The sequence below is a fragment of the Eschrichtius robustus genome, chromosome 7 (assembly GCF_028021215.1).
Source record: "Eschrichtius robustus isolate mEscRob2 chromosome 7, mEscRob2.pri, whole genome shotgun sequence".
NCBI classification, from domain to species: Eukaryota; Metazoa; Chordata; class Mammalia; order Artiodactyla; family Eschrichtiidae; genus Eschrichtius; species Eschrichtius robustus.
This window is the reverse complement of record NC_090830.1, coordinates 79,562,531-79,584,688: the sequence shown is the minus strand read 5'-3', so window position 1 is coordinate 79,584,688 and position 22,158 is coordinate 79,562,531. Positions and strand designations below refer to the sequence as shown.

The 22,158-nt window shown below is 39.2% G+C and overlaps 1 protein-coding gene across 1 annotated transcript in view; it reads right to left on the bottom strand.

Annotated features, from left to right (window-relative positions):
- KAT6B (lysine acetyltransferase 6B) overlaps nucleotides 1–22,158 on the bottom strand; it is a 179,872-nt gene that overhangs the window by 21,848 nt on the left and 135,866 nt on the right. Inside the window, 2 exon segments of the mRNA XM_068547944.1 lie at nucleotides 16,390–16,483; nucleotides 19,601–19,762. Of these exon segments, the coding sequence (XP_068404045.1) occupies nucleotides 16,390–16,483; nucleotides 19,601–19,762 (256 nt within the window).

Genomic DNA, 22,158 nt, shown 5'->3' with positions numbered 1-22,158 from the left:
GCAATAAATAATCAGCAGAACCTTGTTTCAGCATATTTTAAGACATTCTAGCCTTTTTCTTTCCCTTTCTTAAAATCTAAGTTTTTAACATCTTTTCTCTTCTGTAAGCGCTGTTTCTAGTGCCTAAAAATCTTCCCCAAATATTAGAACTGCTGAACACCTGGTATTCTAGGTGGAAGGAAGGGCAATTTCCTACACTTACAATGTCTTCCAGTATTGCTTTCCCTCATTTTGGATAAAAAAAAAAAAAAAGGAAGGAAGGAAAGATGGAAGGTAGGGGATGGAGGGAAGGAGGAAGAGAGGAAGGGAGGGAGGAAAGAGAAAAGTCCCAATGCTGCAGTGTCTCTGTATCTCTTCGGCCTTTCTCTTCCATATTTTCTCCTCAGTCCACCCCAGTTCTGCACAGCTATTCCTTGCCCAAATCCTCTATTTTATCACCTGTGTTAACACACAGCCCTTCATTTATGTTTCTCTAGGTTTAAGAGTGGAAGTGTAATTTACAGGTATGCTATTTTTCTAATGGACTTGACTCAACACGTGAGAGGATATGATTCTAGTAAATTTCAGTACATTTCCTTCACATAAAAATGATTCTGCAAAGTCTGACATAAAGGTGATACCAATACACCAAATACCCTTGTACTCATGTTTCGATCTCAAAGCAGAAAAGGTGAAAAACAAACATCACTAATATAATGCCACCAATAAATAAAAAAAGTTTTCCAGTTCTAAAAGTTACAAAAATCTAAGCCCTGAAACAACACCATAGGGCGCAACCTCCTATTTTAAGACCACCACTTTCTTTAAAAAACAAACAACAACAAAGGCAAAAATAAAACACAGATACAAAAAACTACATTAAACAAATATATATAGCTTAATGGATTATTATAAGACAACCACCCTTATAACCATCACTCGGGATCAAGAAATAGAAGTTTGCCAGCTATCCCCCAAAACCTCCCATCTGTCCCATCCCGTTCACCCCTCCTTTCTCCCTCGTAAGTGACCACAATCGTGACTAATAGTAATCCCTCGTGTTTCTTTATACTTTTATCACCAAAACGTCCCCAGGCACTACAGTATAATCTTGTCCATTAAAAAAAGAATAAGGAATGTCTTTTAAGTCTCTTTTAATCTATGCGTTCCCCCCTCCACTCCCTTGTTTTCCTTATAATTTATCTGCTGATGCACAGGGGCCATTTGACTACAGAGTTTCCTAAATCTGGATTTTCCTGATTGCATACATCCAATGCAGTTCAATTTGTTCCTTTTTCCTCTGTTTTCCTGCAAAATGGCAGCTGGATCCAGAGGCTTGATCAGACTTGAGTTCGATTCACTGACAAAACTACAGATGATGGTATGTTCCTTGATCACGAAGCACATAAATTCTGTCCCCCTTTTTGCAATGTCTGCTGCTGCTCTTGTTCAATGTCTAGATCCATTAATTCACTGGCGAAACTGCAAAACGTGATGTTTTAATTCTATCATTTCATTTCATTTATTAGCTGGAATACGTTTATAAAAAGATGCTTCCCTTCATTTACTATTTGGTTACCTAGTGGTATAGTTCATGTAGGAAAGGCAGGTTAAATGCTTTATTTACCAGTTTGCAAGATAAGATACTAGTTCCCATCATCCTCTTTTGTTTGTTTTAAAATGTCATTATGAATGTGTGAGGTTATACATTTGATGAGTTTCAATTAATTGCAATTGTTATCTTTATTATTATATTTAATGTCTAGTGGGAGCCTCCTCAAGTTGAATCCTGAGTCCTTTTGACAAGACCCTAATATAATTTTTGCCTCCTTGCTGTCTAGTATGAAACATAGGAAAACTCCTTTTACAGAAAGAATTCTCTACTTCATTTTATTATTTATTTATTTACTGGCTGCGTTGGGTCTTTGTTGCTGCGCGCGGGCTTTCTCTAGTTGTGGTGAGCGGAGGCTACTCTTTGTTGCAGCGCGCGGGCTTCTCAATGCAGTGGCTTCTCTTGTTGTGAAACACGGGCTCTAGGCACACGGGCTTCAGTAGTTGTGGCTTGCAGGCTCTAGAGCACAGGCTCAGTAGTTGTGGCGCACGAGCTTGGTTGCTCTGCGGCATGTGGGATCTTCCTGGACCAGGGATCGAACCCGTGTCCCCTGCATTGGCAAGCGGATTCTTAACCACTGCGCCACCAGGGAAGTCCCTCTACTTCATTTTAAATAATGGTTCAATTTGGTCCCCAAAAAGGACACATGCAAACATATTGGGTATAGTGAGGTCTACTTATATTACATTTTCCTCAAGATTTCAGCAACACTTCTTTCAATACCTTCTGCTGTATTTTTTTCAATGTGGATAAATGCATAACTGAATTACTTTTAATCCACCCAACTATTTTTAAGCACTTTATAAACATTAATTTAAAACAATTTTGTTGAAAAAAGGAGCTCCTCCATGATGTTAATTCAAAGCAGGACTCAACATGAATAAGTATAAAACAAGGTTTTTATATTGGCAAACATGAAAATGTAGCACTAATATTAGAGCAGAAACACATTAAACACAAATCTATGGGGGAGAAAAAAAATCAGATTTCTTTCTTTCTCTTTTTTTTTTGGCTGCACCGCACAGCTTTCAGGGTCTTAGTTCTCCAACCAGGGATCGAACCAGGGCCCCCAGCACTGGAATTGCAGAGGGCTAACTCCTGGACCGCTAGGGAATTCCCCAGATTTCTAACTAGTATTTTCCTAACAGAATTCTAAACAAATGCAAGAAAATTGCTTTACCCAAAACAAATTGATATTAAAAAATTACTACCTTACAACCAGCTGAAATTATAAATATATTATTTAGAAATACCCTCATGAGAGGACGTTATCAAACTATTATCTTAGAAAATTCTACTTCAAACATAATACTACAAGCTGGAAAATACATTTATGGGGAATATAGTTCCCTTGAAACCAAAACCAGGTATAGCACTAATTTCCACCAATCAGAGCAAAATCTTTCTTGCTCTTGGTTTAATAATGGAAAAATGCTTCCCTTGCATATATCTTAGCTGGGAAAAGAAACGAGAGCTGGAAGCATTTCCTCCTCTGCACTGATGGAGCCCCACACACACGGCATACATGGCGGGGTGAATCCTCGTTGTGTCTGACTATCCACTTCCCTGTGGGCAAGAACTGGAGCACTTATCCTGATGGTCTCATCACCAAGGCCAACTCTGGCAGAGCATGTTGACTGAAGGAAAGGACAAAGGGATCAATGAGTGGAAAACAAACAAAGACAGAGAGGAGATCTGAGATCAAGCACCAATTCTGCCATAAGCTGGCTGGGTGAATCTGGCAGGTGTTGTCAGAGACACAAAGAAGAGGACTGACTACATTTGGGGATTCATTTATTCACTCACTCCCTCAACAAACCTTTTGTGGGCTGGCCTCCTACGTGCGTGGCACTGTGCTTGTGGTTTGGAGTTTGGCAGTGAACAAGTCCTAGTCCCCGTGATGGTGTTGCCAGGGTTCCCTTTACTACTTTTTTTTTGCCTCGCTGCACGGCTTGTGGGATCTTAGTTCCTCGACCAGGGATTGAACCCAGGCCCTTGGCAGTGAGAGCGTGGAGTCCTAACCACTGGACCGCCAGGGTATTCCCAGGGTTCCCTCTACTCTTGATGGCTAGGTTTTCTCATACTAATTATTGGAGTGGAATTTGCCCAGTAGTGGGTTTCAAAATGACTTGCTGAAAATGCCGGTCAATGTTAGAAATCTAAACAGACAAAAGATTTGTTAAAAAAAAAATCCACCTGCATGCCAAAACTTGAAAAATTCTCAGCTATGTAAGGCAAAACGGTTGCTGCAGACCGTATGTTTCATATTTACAATGTTTTCATTGAAGCAATGAATACAAACTATTCTATAAGAGCTATTTATTTGCTCTTATTTATGACAAGCTTAGTTTAAAAAAAGATACATAAATAAATCGTTAGCTGCACTGCCTCATGCAACTTATTTCAATGTATTCAGTAACAGTCACCCTCTGAATAAATCACTGAGAGCTCAATTTTCAACCTTGATGTTATCTTTAGCATATTAAAATATAGTGTACTTCAGCCCAATGTAATAAAGCAGTCATGACAAAGGCTTCTAGTGCAACATATTATAATGAGAAAATAAGGAAAAACAGCCATTTTCCTTATTATATTATAAACTAGGAGCCTATTAAAATATATGTCATCATTATACTTGATTACACAGGTCAAAACATGTCTTCTAAAACCCAGCAGAAGTCTGAGGATACAGCTGCTGGTTCTATCTTCCAACAAGTGTCATGGTGGAGGTGGGGAAGCAGTTATTTTCTCAGAAAAGGCCATAAAGGACTCGAGCACCATTTCAAAAGCATAACTTATTATTCTTTAATGGTTGCCTTGCCTGTGCTCACCCGGGGAGGACAGCTGCTGGGAAAGCTCTGCAGAGAGAAGCCTTCTTGACAGTTTCCAAGGACTAAAGTTGGAATTCTCCTTCCAAAATAAATGCATGAAGAAACGAATTATCTGATAGAAGTAAGGAAAAGATAAGTGTCTCTTCGACCAACTGTGTGTAAATGTGAACTCTGTCACAGCTCTCATTTCTCTGCCCAAGGTTTATAGTAAATTAACGACAGCCTCCTTTTCTGATGCAACTTATATGACCCTAAGATAGAGGCTGCCCTTGAACAAAAATACCGGACCTCAAAAGAAGGCAGGGCGTACCCGACATCATTTGGAAGTAAGCAAACCACACCTGATTAATTATGTCCTAATAATATAAAATTCTTCTTCCTAAGAATCATGTGTGAGAAGAGAAAGTACATTAAGAAAGCTCTTCCAGAGGTAATTCATTTAACATTTATTCAATAAATAATAAGGACCTACTCAGTGCCAGGCTCTTCCAGGAGGTGAGATTACAGCTGAGAACAAAGACTCTACCTCCATCATGGGTAATAAACCATGAATATATAAGACATATCCAACTTTCTAAATGATTTTGCACTTAGCCTAGAACATGTTTTTTATGGTCAGTGCCATTGAAAAAAGAGAAAACTATTAAATAAAAATTGCATAAGTAGGTAAATACCACATGTCAAATATACAGCTCCTTCATTCAGTTTGCTTAACTCCTCACAGGGGGTCAGAGTGTTTCAGTCATAGATCATGTACCTAAGACACACTGTCATGGTCTCTCAGAACACATCTTTGATACTTGGCTTATGGGGCTCACAAATGGGGGAAAGTGAAATATTTATGCTGCAGCCTACCCAACAGAGAGTTTATGCCCCTAGGGAGTGCTGCATGGCCTCTACCCGACCAGGGAGAAGACAGAATTCATATGCCTGCCAGGTAAAAGGATAAGTCTGCTCAGGGTGAGGTGACTGGCACCAGAGCTATGAAGTTAGCACCATCTCTGGCTACCTGGACTGGTTCCTGGGTCACTTGTTGGAAAGTGTAGCCCTAAGTCAACCACAATGGTGCAGAGATGCCCAGAGACCCTCGCTAGAGCATCGTGTGTCTCACGAGGGCCTGTCTGGCTAGGACCCAGCTCCTGCGGGCTCGCCCTGATGTTGTACTCAACTTGCCCTCTGAGAGAAGCTAGTGACTCCTGTCCAGTCTTGGTTCTTTAGAATTTACTAACAGGTAAAATGTGGTACACTGGAACCCAACCAACCAAATTTCTAAATTAAAACTCCTACTTTCTATAGGAGATAGGCCAGTCAGGATCAAAAAGCCGTTCCAAAAAAAGCAATTTTCAGGTAGGATGAAATCACTCTAAATCTTTGCTTAATAGTATTCTTAAGTTTTATTTAAATTGTGTTTTGAAAAAAAGTTTGTAAGTGGTAGCTCTTTTAAAGTAATCTACTGAAGGCTGTTAAAACCGGAAGTTGCTAGCTGATAACCTGAGATACTGTGAAATGTATTCCTCTATTTAGATACATAACATAACATTTAAGCTAGTAGCTAGCGTCTAAGATACAGGGGAAGAAGTTTTCTCTTTGAGAGAGTTAACATGATTAGCCTCTCAACATCACACCCTTCTAGGCAGAGATGCAGGATGTGACTTTCTTTCTAATTCGGCTTGATGGACCTAGAAGGGCAGAGAAGTAGGGACATCAGGAAAGCAGAGAGAAGATGCTTTCTCATCTAAGTGGTGCTTCCTCAAGAAATCAACCAGGAGTTATAAGGAGGCTAAAGGAAAGACAAGCGTAGGTCTGGACTCTCTGAAGTACCTAACGAAGAGATCTCTGTCATTAGAACCAGACCGGCGAAAGAATGAGGGCGTGGAAAATTAACCCATTAATTGTCAGTGAGAGTGAAACTAGATATTAAATTGTACGCAGAAGCATCCTTCCATAAAAGTTTATTGTATTTCTTATTTTCCTTAAGTCCAGGTGTGTCTGTGTGTGTGTGTGTGTGTGTGTGTGTGTGTGTGTGTGGCCACGCACACACACCATTCTTAAGAAATCGGGGGGGCTTCCCTGGTGGCACAGTGGTTGAGATCTGCCTGCCAGTGCAGGGGACACGGGTTCGAGCCCTGGTCTGGGAAGATCCCACACGCCGCGGAGCAACTAGGCCCGTGAGCCACAATTACTGAGCCTGCGCGTCTGGAGCCTGTGCTCCGCAACAAGAGAGGCCGCGATAATGAGTGGCCCGTGCACCGCGATGAAGAGTGGCCCCTGCTTGCCACAACTAGAGAAAGCCCTCGCACAGAAACGAAGACCCAACACAGCCATAAATAAATAAATAAAAATTAAACTTAAAAAAAAAAAAAAAAGAAATCGAAACAAGTACAAGGACACTGCTAACCACACTTGCGACGTGACCAAGTTCATAACTTGTAGGCACAAAACTGGGTCATCTGCAGCCGTCTTCTAGCAGCACACACCAATGACAGGCTCAGTTTGTAAACAGTATACATTCCCTATGAAAGCCAAAGTGAAACCTCTCAACATGTAAGATCATAGAAAAGAACAGCAAAGGGGATTTCCTGAAATGAGTGCCTAACTCATTCCACCACTCCTAATTCCTCTAGAGTGAGTTCTGTGCCATTAAGTGCAACCCTGACACATCGTACAGTATTTTAATATTGAATAAAGAAAGCCAAGAACTGAAGCTGCTTACAAACTTTTATGATTAGCCTACAAATAAACAGACAGTCGTTTTTAAAATGACTGAAGGTACAGCTAACTGACAATTTATGTAATTGACAAACGTCATCTGTATACCAGTCTCAAGAAAACTATAGATTTACGTTTGTAGACTCTTGGACCCAACTGTCATCTACCCTTTATAGCTCCCCTAAGAGTAAGTCAAGTCTGAAACAAAGAAGAAAAAGTTAATACAAGATTTAGAATTCTTATAATTCAAGTTAGTATGTTTGATTATTTTAAATTAGGAAAGAGTATTGAATTTCATCAAATGCCTTTTCTCAGCTTGTACTAAACAACCCATCTGGTTATCACTTTTTGGTCTCTCTTTGATTTTATCCATCAGTGCTCCCCTCTCTTCTTCCCGGCAATGCTCCAGTCTCTCTAGCTTAAAAACAAAAACAACCTACAGCCCTTGACAGTCGAGCTTTTTGAATCTGCTTCTTTAAATTCCACTTATACACAGTCCTCCAAAGTATACTTTTTACACCTTATCTTAACCTTCTTCTCTGGGGCACTGAACAGTGGCTGGGGAGTGACCTGAGACAAGTTTCTTAGTGTCTCTGTGACCCGCAAAGAGAGATGATAACAGTAACCAACCTCCTAGGGTCTTTGCAAGGATTAAGCGAGTTAATGTGTGTGATTCGGGTGACAGTGCCTGACACATAGTAAGTGCTCTAGAAATGTCAACTATGATTATGAGTACCATTGTTGTTGAAATACTGACCTCTTTTGGCTTCCCTGACACCATTTTCTCTTGATCCTCTTCCTACTTCTGGACCCTTTACAATTTTCTTGATGACTTCATCCTCTATTAGCCCCTGGAATGTTGGAACTCCAAGAACGCCATCCTCAGCCCTGTTTCCCTACACTCTCCCTGGGTTGTCCTCATTCACACCTATGGTTTCAACCACTATGGCACGCCCACGATTCCCTGTAGGCTCCCCCTACTGCATACCCTTACTGAACTCTGAACTCCATGGGAAGCTGCACACGGATGCCTAAAATCACAGCAAAGGCAACATGGCCAAAGCTGCACTCACTACCTTTCCAAGCTCAGTTCATTCACTTATTCAACTAGTATTTACTGAGCACCACTAGGTGCCTGGCAGAGTTCTACCTGCTGCAGAACGAACAGGAAAACACCTGCCTCATTTCCACACATCCTCATTGCCACTGCCCTACATCAGCCTTCCCTGACTCTTGCTTCTTAAATTAATTTGCTTTTTAGTTACAACAAAAGGTATAAGAAAATTAAAATTGCCTGTAATTCTAATTCTACAGATAATCTGGAAGTGTATTTCCTTTCTTTCTGTCCATATACTATTTACATAATCGAGAACATATTATATATACAATTTTGAAAGCCACTTATTTATCATAAGTATTTTATTTTATTAAAAATTCTTCAAGGGCTTCCCTGGCGGCGCAGTGGTTGAGAATCCGCCTGCCAATGCAGGGGCACGGGTTCGAGCCCTGGTCTGGGAAGATCCCACATGCCGCGGAGCAACTGGGCCCGTGAGCCACAACTACTGAGCCTGCGCGTCTGGAGCCTGTGCTCCGCAACAAGAGAGGACGCGATAGTGAGAGGCCCGCGCACCGCGATGAAGAGTGGCCCCCGCTTGCCGCAACTAGAGAAAGCCCTTGCACGGAAACGAAGACCCAACACAGCCATAAATAAATAAATAAATAAATAAATAAATAAATAAATAAATAAATAAATAAATAAATAAATAAGTAAGTAAGTAAGTAAGTAAATAAATAAGTGGGAATTAAAAAAAAAAAATTCTTCAAAACATAATTCTCAATGGCTAATAACATTCCATTATATGAATGTACCGTAATTTTCTCAGGGGAATGGTTCTCTCTTACCTTTGAATACTGAGGTTATTCTGTTTTTGTTTTTTTTTCCATTGTCAGTAGTTTCCTCACCCGTACAATGAGGTTAAAAGCACACATCTCAACAGCTGATGTGACGACAGAATGCGTCAGGGCTCCTAGGACAGTGACTGGCACATACAGACACTCAGTAAATGTCAGCAATGTTGCTGCCCCCAGTGATTTTCCTTTTCTGCACATTCTGTGTTCATGTCCTCTGCTCATTTTTCCATTAGGGTTTATGTCTTAACACTATCAAACCTTTACTTTTATATTTTTTTTAAATACTACAGATATCAAAACTTTGCCTGGTATATTTGTTGCAAACATCTTTCCCGTTATGTTTACTTTTAAATATTAATACTTTCTCCTACATAGAAGTTTTACACTTTTATACAGTGAAGTTTATGTATTTTTTGTGTGACTTCTTTCATTCTTTTAATGCTTAGGATGTCCTTGACCATCTAAAGATCAGATAAATAATTAGATATCCTTTCTTCTATTGCTTTTCTTTTTTAAAAAATTATTTATTTATTTAGTTAGTTAGTTAGTTTTAAAATTTTTTGGCTGCGAGGCATGTGGGATCACAGTTCCCCGACCAGGGATCGAACCTGCACCTCCTGCATTGGAAGCACAGAGTCTTAACTGCTGGACCGCCAGGGAAATCCCCTCTTCTTCTTTTTTAATGTCTTTATTTTTTATTTTTGTTAATCCCTAAGTCTTTAATCTACTTGGAGTTTCTTTTGTTGTTATCCAAACATCTAACATGTTTCCTTACATGGCCACGCTTTTGAATATGCTGTTTCCCTCAGCCTGGAATGTTTTCACTTTAACTTCTCATGCCATGAGCTCTCAATATCTACTGTAGAAATGTACTGCCCAGCAATTGATGGCTTGTCATTGAACTTGACCACCCGGCAAGAGCTATGTCTTCTTCATTTTTGTTGCTGGTATATAGCAGAGTGTAGACTAAGGTGCCCCAATCAACAAATGTTAAATGAAGAGGTAAGAAATGAATCTTCTCATCCATCTCCATTATCCAGTTTAGAATCTGATAAATGCATTTACACAAACACACAAGTAAGTGCTGATGTCAGCCTCTTTCACCATGACCTGGCACAATGTCCTGCAACCTACTGCTGAATCAGCTGCTTTCCCTGGGTCTCTCCCAGGTCAGTCAAGGAGCATGGGTTTTGTATCCTGCTCCCCAGGCAGGGTTTTGGCTCTGAAGACTTGAGTAAAAGCCTGTTATCTGCTGGGCAATGGCCCAGCCAAGCAGAGTCCTAAAAAACTGGAAGTATATATAACAGACTCTCACCGCTCTGTAAGAATGTTATCAGTCAAAATCTGCCCAAGCTACTTACTATAGCACTTTTAAAATTGTGACATATTGGAAACAACCTATATGTCTATACCTAGGAGACTAGGTGAATAAAGTATATTCATCCACATACATACATCCACACATTGGAGAACTATGCAGCTGTAGAAGAAAATAAGAAGATCTCTATGAAGTAGCATGGAGTGATTTCCAGAATATATTCTTAAGCGGAAAAAAGCAAAACATAAAAGACTATGTATAGTATGCTACCTTTTGTGTAAGAAAGGAGGAGAAATTAGAAGACACACATCTATTTTCTCATTTGTACAAAAAGAAACACAGGAAGGATAAACTAGATACTAATAAGATTGGCGACCTGCAGGAAAGGGTCAGGAATGGGACTGGGGGAGGGAGTGGAGGAGGGGAGTGACACTTGTCTGAGTATACCTTTTAATGTAGTTTCAACTTTGAAAATCATGTTAATGTTTTATAGTCTTAAAAAAAAAAAAACACAAGGATAGAGAAAAACTAAAGTGGATAACAAACAGAAACAAATAAGCCTAACTGTATTTCAAATGAATAATATAACCTCCCTGAAGGGGGAAAAATTTAAAAGAACTAACCTAACTAACATTTGGAAACAGTACTTTAACTAAAAATACACTCAGGGTAAAGTCAAAAAGAGCTACATACAAAAACTGACCTCTAGTTAGGAGGTTTGTTTTACACAGTGGTACGAGCTCGCAATTCTAAAACTACTTAATGTGTATTCTAGGACTGAGTACATAAATAAATATACTGTGGGTAATGGAAGTCAGGTTTCTCACTATCGGAGAAGAGAGTTACAAACGCAGAAACGTGGAAGGATAGACTACAACCTTGCAGTGGTGTTGATCTGGAATGCAAAGGAAGTGGCTGAAGGATCAGACATGTCAGAAGGGCACAGGAGCCAGCTTGAAGCAGTTCCCACTGAATAAATCTGGGGCAATTTGAACATCAAAATACATAATGGCAGCAACAGGTTATAATCCAAAGAATAAAATAAAAATCCATGAGTAGTCCATAATTATATAAATTAAAGACTAATGAAATAAATGAAGTAATTATTTAACTAAAAAATTAATAAAGGAAGCTCTTCCCTACAGCCAAATGTCAACAAATAAGTAGAATATACAATGGGATTTTAAAAATCACCATTTGGTAGTTACCAAAGTAATAACTATTTTAGCTAAGAATCATAAATAAATGCTAAAAGTAGTAGGTGAAAATTGGATGAGAAACAGGATATTTACACAATCCCAAAGTATCTTCTTACCAGATAGTTACTGATTACAAAGGGAAAAATGTTATTTTACAATGAAGAAACCTGAAAGGCACCACCTTAAGCCAGTGATGGGACAAATAAATGATCATGTAATCCTGATAAGAGGCACTGAGGAGGACCCAGCAGCACTTCTGTGATATTCCTGCCAAAAAATCGAGAACTTGAATATGACCATGAGAAAACATCAGACAAGCCCAAATTGAGGGACATTGTACAAAATAAATGGCCTGTACACTTCAAAAATGTCAAGGTAACAACAAAACAAAACAAAAAAATGACTAAGGTATTATTCCAGATTACTCAAGAGACATAACTCAACATGAGATCTTGTACAGGGGAAAAAACATTTTTCCCCCCCTGGAAAAGGGCATTAGTTGAAAACTGGCAAAATTTGAAATTTGAACAAGGTAGAGAGATTAGATAATAGTGCTGAATCAACATTAACTTCTTGGTTTTGATAATTTGTGGTTACATGTAAAAGCATCTTTGTTTTTAGAAAAACACTCTGAAATAGTAAGGGTAAAGGTGCTACAGGTCTGCAATTTACTCTCAAATGATTCCGAAAAAGAAATACATCTCAATATGATAGAGGGGGATGGGGAGGCAGTGGGAGGGAAATAAAAGCAAAAAGCAGATGTGATTAAATGTCAATATCTGGGGAACTGGGGTAGAGAGTATATGGGAATTCTTGGTGCCATTTTTATAACTTTTCTCTAAGTCTGAAATTATTTCAAAATTAAAGGAAAAATAGTAAGCTGGATAAGGCATTGCTGGGCAGCTCTGGCAGCAGGGGCAGGGCATGGCCTGGCGGCTGCCCCAGGATCCAGCAACACCCTGGGAGGAAAAGCAGCTACTTGCCTTGTCCTGGGAGGCTCGGAAGCAGGAATCACAAAAGTTTCATGGGGCGGGGGCTTCTCTTAACTTTTGAGGGTGTGTGTGTGTGTGTGTGTGTGTGTGTGTGTGTGTGTGTGTGTGTGTGTGTGTGTGTGTGTGTGTGTGTGTGTGTGTGTGTGTGTGTGTGTGTGTGTGTGTGTGTGTGTGTGTGTGTGTGTGTGTGTGTGTGTGTGTGTGTGCGCGCGCGCGTATGTATGTACAGAGATGGGGAGGACTTTAAAATTTTCTGACTGAGGGAGAGAGGGAATCTCAGAAACCAGGAGAGAAAAAGAGATGTAGTATCAGCTTCAACCCATGACAAGTCACTCCTTCCTCGAGCCACTTAAGTTTTGGGCAGAGTTACAAAACCCATGAGTTGGTTTATGAGCAGATTGGGAGTTGGTGCCCTTTAGTCACTGCGGCAAAGCTCTGCAGATGACCTCCTGGGAAGCCCTGCTCAGACACATCCCAGACAAGCTGTCCTAGGAAGAGACAGACAACAACATTATTTCAAGGACAGCATTTGGTCCTGGGATGACCATTCCACCTCTTGATTGTCCTGGAGAACAGTGTTCAAAGCTTTGGATTCACAGTTCTTTACATACACACAACACATCATTTTTCACTCATGTCTATGATCCAGTGTGCCAATGGGCAGCTGGGCAGAGAACAGCTTTCCTTCTGTTGTTATCTTGTTTTGGCTTCCTGAACCAGCAGTGATTATAGACAAAATAAAGATTTCCTGCCTTACAACTTTCTTTGAATTACTGAAAATACCTCCCCGACCAAAAGACCCTCAGGCTCACGTACAAACAGAAATAAAATAAATCTAACTGTTAAAAGGTTCCTTTAAAAAACAGAGCAGATTTTAGAAAACCTGTAACCCCAGTTATCTGTTTTTCCCTGAGTTCTGAAATGTAAGGTTGACAGGATTATGCGAGGTCATGGGGTTTATCTCCTACTTCTGCAAAAGACTGGATCTAATCATCATAGAAAGATATTTATCTACTATTTTAAGTAACTCCAAAGAAGGAGATGCTATCAATTTTTTCAGCAGCCTACTCTATCTTCTTTAAAACCTGTGTAGCCAGGGAATTATTTTTTCGCTTTAAATTGAATTTCTGTTGGGTTTATACCAGTCCCCATTTTCTTTGAGTGCTATAAAATTCTTCCCCTGGTCTTCTCTTCTCTGAAGAAATAGCACCAATTCCCTTTCAACTTTATTCAAATCATTCATCATACTCCTTAACCCACTCCAGTGCAGGGTGATACCAAGGGTATATGAAAGAGAAAATCTAAAATGACACCTGCAGCACTGCATTGCCTGGATGCACCCTAATGGATGGCATTTATCATGATGGCCCTGAGCCATCCAGATAGGTTCCACTGTGTTCCCTAGTTCATGTTTTAAAAAAACAGAGTAGACTCTAATACAGTTTTCACTAAAATGGCTAACATAAAGATTTAGCATTTGAAGGGAATGTCTTTGTTCCTGGGTTGTTATTTTATGCATAAGGCCTCAGTACCAGATCACACTGTACAAGTAAGAGGCTACTGTATTTAGAGACTTGCATTTTTACCCGGTAAGTACCAGTCCCTTTTAAATTTTAGGTGGAAAGTTATCGTGGGCAGTGACCACATTGCTTGGGAGATTCAATACAACTTAACAAAAATACATCTAATGCAGATTATTGAGTGCACTGTCCACCTGAATACAAAAAAGGTATCCAAGGAGTTTACAGTAAGTTGGAAGTATGACACTTAGATCAAATAATTACCACAAAAGAATGAATTGAGTCTAAGTGCTACACTGCAGAGATATGGAGCAAAGAAGAGAACGGGATGAAACTCCAGGAGGTGGGATCAAAAAGAAGAGGCTCCTGAGCTAGCTTAACAATGGGTAGGATTTTGAACAGACAGAGGCTGGAGAAGGAAGAAGTGGTCATTTCAGGAAGGGACTGCACAAAGAATGGAAGTATGGGAACTTGCTCAGAATATTTGAGCAAATGGAGATTAATATATGAAATAATACATGAAAAAGCCTAAAACATAGGCTGGAACTAGCTGTTGGAAGATCTTGAATATTGAGCTAAGACGTGCCTTACTCTGTAAGCATGCAGATACTATCCAAAGTTTAAGGCTCGAATGGCTGCTATGCATACCAGAAATTATAGTATTTAGGAACAACTTGTGAACAGTGGCCCCAAAAAACTCCAAAACAACACAATTGGATTTGCCCTTAGAACTCATTACAACTAGGACTGTAAAATAAAAATGGTAAACTTCTGGTAAGATGGCCCTCCATGGGATAACTAGATCAAGAAAGAAGAGTAAGACTAGGGTAACAAATTAAATAACTAGAAATGTCATCTGAAAATGTAAAAATAATCAATAAAGATACTTCAGGGGCTTCCCTGGTGGCGCAGTGGTTGAGAATCCGCCTGCCAATGCAGGGCACACGGGTTCGAGCCCTGGTCTGGGAAGATCCCACATGCCGCGGAGCAGCTGGGCCCGTGAGCCACAACTACTGAGCGTGCGCGTCTGGAGCCTGTGCTCCGCAATGGGAGAAGCCACGATAGTGAGAGGCCCGCGCACCGCGATGAAGAGTGGCCCCCACTTGCCACAACTAGAGAAAGCCCTTGCACAGAAACGAAGACCCAACACAGCCAAAAATAAAATAAATAAATTAATTAATTAAAATACTTATTAAAAAAAAAAACAAAAAATTTACAAAGCTCTGATTCCCCTTGGATTTAAAAAAAAAATTAAAACAAACAAACAAAAGATACTTCAAAAAAGAATATCCTTCAATGTCAATAAATTATACCAATCCGTCCAAAGCTGCTATACGGTTATATCTTACACCCAAACTTTAACATTTCAACATCTAATAATATAGATTTAGACTCAACATGTTGCTTCATGGTTTTTCTTGAGGACATTTACATTTTGCTTTTGCATCTGATGTACCTTATGAAGATTACATGATCTGCTATATTTTCCTTCTTTCAGTTTAAAATCTGGTTATGAAGAAGCACACAGTTCCTAGCGACAGATTTTTACAAGTGATTATTATCATGGGATACCCCACCTTCGTGTTATCTGGATACTTTGAATCCATTCTCCAAATGCAGCCTTAATACTACATTAACACATCCAGTATAATATACACAAGGAGAAAAAAACTACCAGTTTTTAAAAAACATTATCCTATGCGTACTTTAAAATAGTATTCCGATTTTTACTGAGGAGACTCAGAAGATACAAATGTGTATAAAAAATATTTCTTGGGCAACCTCTAGATACGAACATTGTAATAATTTCTGTAATAGAAAAGGGAAATTAACAAAACAAGATATTTATTTCTACCAGACAGCCTAGAAGGATAGGCTACCTAAAGAATTGTTTTTCTGAAGATAAAGATCCCTTTCCTGCTCTGTACTGCACAAGATTATAGGCAAAATTTTAGAAAGCTGAAAATCCTTTTAAATAACAACTCCTTTGGCTTTAATCACAAATAATTGCCGCTTTTGGTGCTAATGAGCATGAGCCCCACAGAATGGAATGTAATTCTGCCGGTTCATTCAGGGTAATGGCTTTGCGAGCTGGTGACACTGCCGAGAGATCGAGTCTCAATTTCCTAGAGTACAATAGTGAGCAGCAGTACATTTTTCACTTGAGGAAGATTTTCTAACCTATGTAAATATAAGTAGAAAACCCGTTATCTATCGATAAAAACAACAAAGTAGGTTAAATAAAGTTTTATGTGCTACTCTCCTTTAACAGCCATCAGCTCCCTGGATCATGAAAGTAAATAAAGTACTTCACTTACTGAAATCAATGAGAAACCGTCCAAATCCTTGCCTTTGGTGCTGGGGCATGATCATTATGCAGGAGACGTTATACTTCTGCTGGCAAAGCTTTTCCTGAGGGAAAGAGAGACAGAACAAGTATGTCAGAGCGCTGCTGAAGTGGGCAATTCCCTGCACCTGCCATCGTCCTTGTACCACAGTCCACTAAGGTGAGCCAATGTGTTAGGTCAGGATCAAGCAGAATAATCCTACCGTCTTAATCAATCAAACTATCAGCTAACAACAAACTACCCACTCCAGGCATGCCTCTCAATTACATCTTTATTCTTGAATGTCAGTACCATGAAATACGAATAAAGAATCCAAGGAAATGTGAGTCAAATGAAACAGAACACAGACAGTATGGAAGAAATGTTTTCCGTGCTCAAACAACCTGGGAGATGGGGAGGGAAAAAAAAAAAAAAAAACCATCCAGAGAGTCACCCAGCAGGGTCAGTTAGGAATACTTTGCAAAAGGCCCCAGTGAAACTAAATTACTGTATGTGTGGGTAGACTTGCACAAATACATTTCTCCTATGAGTAAACAGTCAAAGTAAAAAGCTGGAGAAATAATTAATCTGCATTTCAAAGTAGGACAACAAAACAAAAAAGACAACAGCAACAAGAAATCCCCAAGCCTCCAAACCAAAGTGGAGGCCAAAATATTACCAACAGTCTGAAACCAGGAGGAAGACTGGAAAGAATATGGTGGGAAATGGTTCTTATAGTTCAGGAAAAATTTGCAATTTTCATGGGATATGGCATCAGAGCAGCAATATTTTCTTCAGGGTACACAGAAGCCGCCAAAACCTACACAGAGGAGATCTGGAAAAGGCTTTTGAGGTTGTGAATGCTCTGGCCAAATATAAACCACAAATTAGATTGACCACAAATGGTACTAACCACACCAAAGAATTACTTAGGAACACCCAGATCTTTAATGAACCTATTTGAAAGATCACAGGAAATGGTTGTAGAAAAAACCCTACAGGGAAGAATTAAAGATTCCTTTGTGAAAAAGATGTGCTCCCGACTTTTGCACATTTGTAGCTGTCTGTGGAGTCTCCAAGAAATGAGGAGGAAGAAATGATGTGTGTCAATTTTCCTAAGAAACTGGATTGTCCATCACTGGCTGTGTACATCTGTGGCAAAGATTCAAATAATTAGTCTACTTTGCAAAGTCAGACAAATGGGTCACAAATCTAAAAAGAGATGTACTCTGGGTTTAAGGATTCATCCTTGATGCCAGTCTTTTCTTTGTCCCAAACTATTCTTACCTGTATAAGATTTTTGGCAATCCCACCCAAGAGTTGTCCTTGCCCCCCCAGTCCCTGCCCCCTGCCCTTTAACACATTACTACAGCTAAACTCTAATCTATGGATAAAATAACTCCTCCTTCTTTCCTTCCTGTTTTGTGTCATCTATTATGTGCTTGGAAAGTCACATGCATGTAATGGTTTACACTGAACTTTTCTAGGTCATCTTGGCCATTCTCTGGCTATAACATCTAGAATTTGGTTTAAGCATAACCCCAAAGGGCCATAGTCCGTCCTTCCCACTCCAATTGACATGTTAGAATATGGTTTAATTTGCGTCTAGTCTTTTAACATGGCTGTTTTTTGAGATTAATTTTTGTTTTACTGCACTGCCAAAGAATATAATAGTATTCCGGGTATAGTAAGAAATGATAGTAGTTGCTGCCATACTATAAAAGAAACTGTGACAAAATGTAAAAACTTTAGCTTGTTCTAAGTAAAATGTTGGGCTCCCTGGGAGGAAGAGAGGCAGAGATTCGAACCCCAAGAGTTACCATGAACTGAGACCCAGAGGCCAACTTGAAACAAGGCAGGACAAGGGCAGCAGGCACCACTGAGCATCTGTTTTTAAACTCAGATACATTTAAAGAAACACCATTTTCGCACAGGAAGGACAGTTATGACCACTATTCTTTTCAACTCTTTGGAGAAAAAGATGTTTACACATGTATACAGAAGGTAAAATGTTTTATAAGTTATATAAATAGATTTCCTAGTTATTGTTTCACCTTGTGTTAATTCTCTATCATCTTTTGAATCCATAACCTATAAAGTTGACTTTCTTCTTTTTCGTTTTAGAGCTTTACCAAATACGTGGATTAAGGCGTTGGGGCTGTTTCCCACGAGTGCTGTCACTTACTCCTATTTTTGTTTATGGTCTCTGGATTGATTCTTAAATTTAGAAAAACTTCCGTATGCAAAGGACCTTCATATATAGTCTATCTTTTGATCTTCCATGAAAATGACACTTCCATTAGGCATTCCATTTACATTATGCAACAGTAGAGTCAGTGAAATTCACTTATCACCTAATATGCACACATACATCATAAAAAAAATAAGATACAGGGTTTGGATCATTTACCTTCTGCCTGGAAGTCTTATAATTACCATCCTGGCATATTAAACTATTTCCTAAGCACCTAAGAAAAGTTAAGCTCATTACCTGGTAAATATCTCCAAACTCAGATTTCCATTATTGCATATGAGTTATTGTTTCTCAGAAGCCTTTGAACAGAAGAATGTGAGAGAATTGCTCTGAACCAGTGAAAAAGACAAACTACATCCACTCACTATGTCAAGGGCTCCCCTATGTTAACAGCTGGAGATAACTTAGGCTTTCTAAAGGTGAGGCTGCTTTAGATCTTAAAACAATAGCACAGAGAATAAGAGACAAAAGAGTAAAACCAGCCATTATATTAGCTTAACTGTCCAAATGCCAACGTTCTAACTCACTGAGATACTGATGACCACAGAGGGAATGCAACGAGGAGAAATGAGAATTATCTTTTAAATGCTACGTTGCATTGAAACCTTCATGTTGACACCACTTGGGGGGAAAAGGGAAATAAGCTTAACATTTAGAAAATGAAAGATGCTAGGTGGTCTGCAAGGCAGCAATTATAACGTTACGTGAATGCTGACAGTTGAGACAGCAAACAGTGCTGAGGCCCTTTACACACTTCCTAGGCACGATGCTTATTGTTTTTTGTTGTTGTTGTTGGTTTTAATGAGCTCTGAACAAGAATCTGAGCTTTTCAGAAACATGTGTCACTTATTCAAATTAGAGTCATAAAAAAAGCCCTGTTTGAAGAATTGGGCTCTACCAAAAACATTTTGAAAAAGAAAATGAAGGTCATACTGGCTCTTGTTTTACCTTAGAGAAGTATCCAACCAGATGACAGCCCTTTTCATCATTTTTTGTAAGGACATAAAAAAGGAATGGCTCGACATCATAATACAACGTTTTGTGGTCCAGGAAGAGCTTGGCTAACAAGCAAAGGTTTTGGCAATAAATTTTGCTCATATTCCCATCAACCTAGCAAAGAGAAACAGACAACATTATTTAACATAAAAATACCACTCAATATAAAATTGTTTCTTTTATACGGTATTTTGGAAAGTATATAATTTTATTTCCAAATCCCAAACTGAGCGATTAAAACACTCCATTAACCAAGTATAAAGTTTACCAGAAAATAGCTGTCACTTGGCAAATCAGAATTCCACCTTTTCTCTTAAATTGGGGTAAATTTTAGGTAGCTTAAATTTCTCTTTACACTACCTGAAGAAAGGCCACACTGCTAACAAAGAAGTAATTTTTATTTGCAATTTATTATGAGTAAAAAATGATTAGGCAGGTCCTCTCTGTTTGAACCAGGTAAACTGGAATTAAAGAAATGTAAAACGATCAAAATACTGCTCGAGGAAGTTAAACTTTATGTTGTTTTCAAAAGGGCTTCACATAAAAATAAAATAAATAAACTGTATTATCCTGATTCCTTAGAAGTGTGGATTAACAAAAGAGGCTTCCATTTTGGTTTTATTCCAAGCATCATTTTAAATATAATTAAAAAAGATAAAATTTCTGTGTTGGGAATACTTACAGAGAAAGTGAGATGAATTTCAACCTACAATAAGTACCATGATTACAGTCTACTTCTCTTCAAAATAAAAGAATCAAGCTGTGATACTGACGGTTACAGACAGGAGGCTAGGCACAAATGTCAATTTCATGGATCAAATGTAGTTACTTGTTGAAAACAGAAAGCACAGCAGATTCAAGAAGAATTTCCCTAGCACTTTTCTTAGGGGAAATGGATGTTTGCTAACCAGAGCTCTTTAACAATGAACTTGATCGTTCTCAAGTCTCCTGTGGACCACACAGGTTCTCATATTGCAAATTATTTTTAGACTTCATATAACTATTTCCCTTGGATGAGACCTAGGTCCCACACATGGCAACATAATCAAATATGGGCAAGGGGCACAGAGGATACAATTCTCTCTTTAATTAAAGGAAGTTTTTATGTATTTGGGAGGATGGTCCTTTTGGAAATGGTAGCGTATTACAAAAAGACGGAGATGTATGTATCCCTGAACCAGAAAAATAGAGAGATGACAATGCTGAAGCAAAATTCTTATCGGTTGTGAAAGGTCTAAAATGACATGCTTTCAAGAGGGATAAAGAAAAGATAGGAAAGTAGCAATCTGTGATTATTATTCATTTATTTTATAAGTTACTTAGGACACTGCTAAGAGAAAACTTCCTACATGCTGTACTCTTAGTATTAACTCAGATTCTAGAATAGGGACCTTGGCACTTACCCAATCCAATTCCTTCAATAATTTTTATGCATAAATTTTACAGTTCTGCTTCTGATTTTTCCCCTTTCATCTCTGTATGGTCCCAAAGCACCTACCCTGAAATAGACCATTCTTATCAGGCTAACAAGACTGAGTCTCTCTTACCCCTGAGAAGACTCTCTCTGGATTTATGAGAGTTTCACCCCCTCAGGCAAGAGTTATGCTCATTTATTTAACAATTACTTAAAGCCAAAAATGTGTTTTGTCCTTTGAGAAACAATGAGACAATGATTTTCATTCTCTTTTGGTTAGAAGAAAGCTTCCAAGGCATCAAGGAAGGTGCCAAAAGTTAAGTGGAACTTGTGACATTCATTAATTAAGGCTCAACTGAGAGCAGCTCTGTTGTCTCAACCTGTTGGGGCTGGCCAGGTAGCATCCCAATAGTAACAACAGGAGGACAGCGACTTGCATTCGGCTTTCTCGTTAGCCCAGTGGTCCTCCCTGGGGGTGACTTTTGTCCCCCAAGGGACATTGGCTATGTCTGGAGATGTTTTTCGTTGTTCTGACTGGAGGAGGCGTAGTGCTACTGGCATCTAGTGGGCAGAGGCCAGGGGTGCTGCTAAACGTCCTACAACGCATGGGATGCCCCCTACACCAAAGAATCATCCAGCCTGAAATGTGAACAGTCCCCTGGTTGAGAAACCCTGTGCCTCCCGTTTAGTAAGAACTAACATATTATCAAATCTTCCTAGCAACAATACCCTTCTTCCTTCAAGCTTGCCAAAAAAGCCCGATATAACGAGGAAGAGGAGCTTTAAAAAATCATAAGATACAGTTGGAGTTACATGCGTTCTCTGATGAGTCTTGGGGAAAAAAGTAATGGGCCCAAGACTGTCTGAGAGAGGAAGCCTGGTCCATGAGAGAAACCTATGTATGACCCTCCCCTACATTAAATTTAATGCAAGACATTACAGACAAGAATTAAAGAGAAATGTGGGGCAGAATAACAAATTTCCAATCTGAACAACTCAGAAAAAGAGAATCCTGAAGTAAAATTGTATTTCAGAGAAAGAAGATATCATATCTGCTGTGCAAGGAAGGCTTGTTCTGAGCATCCAGGAATGAAAG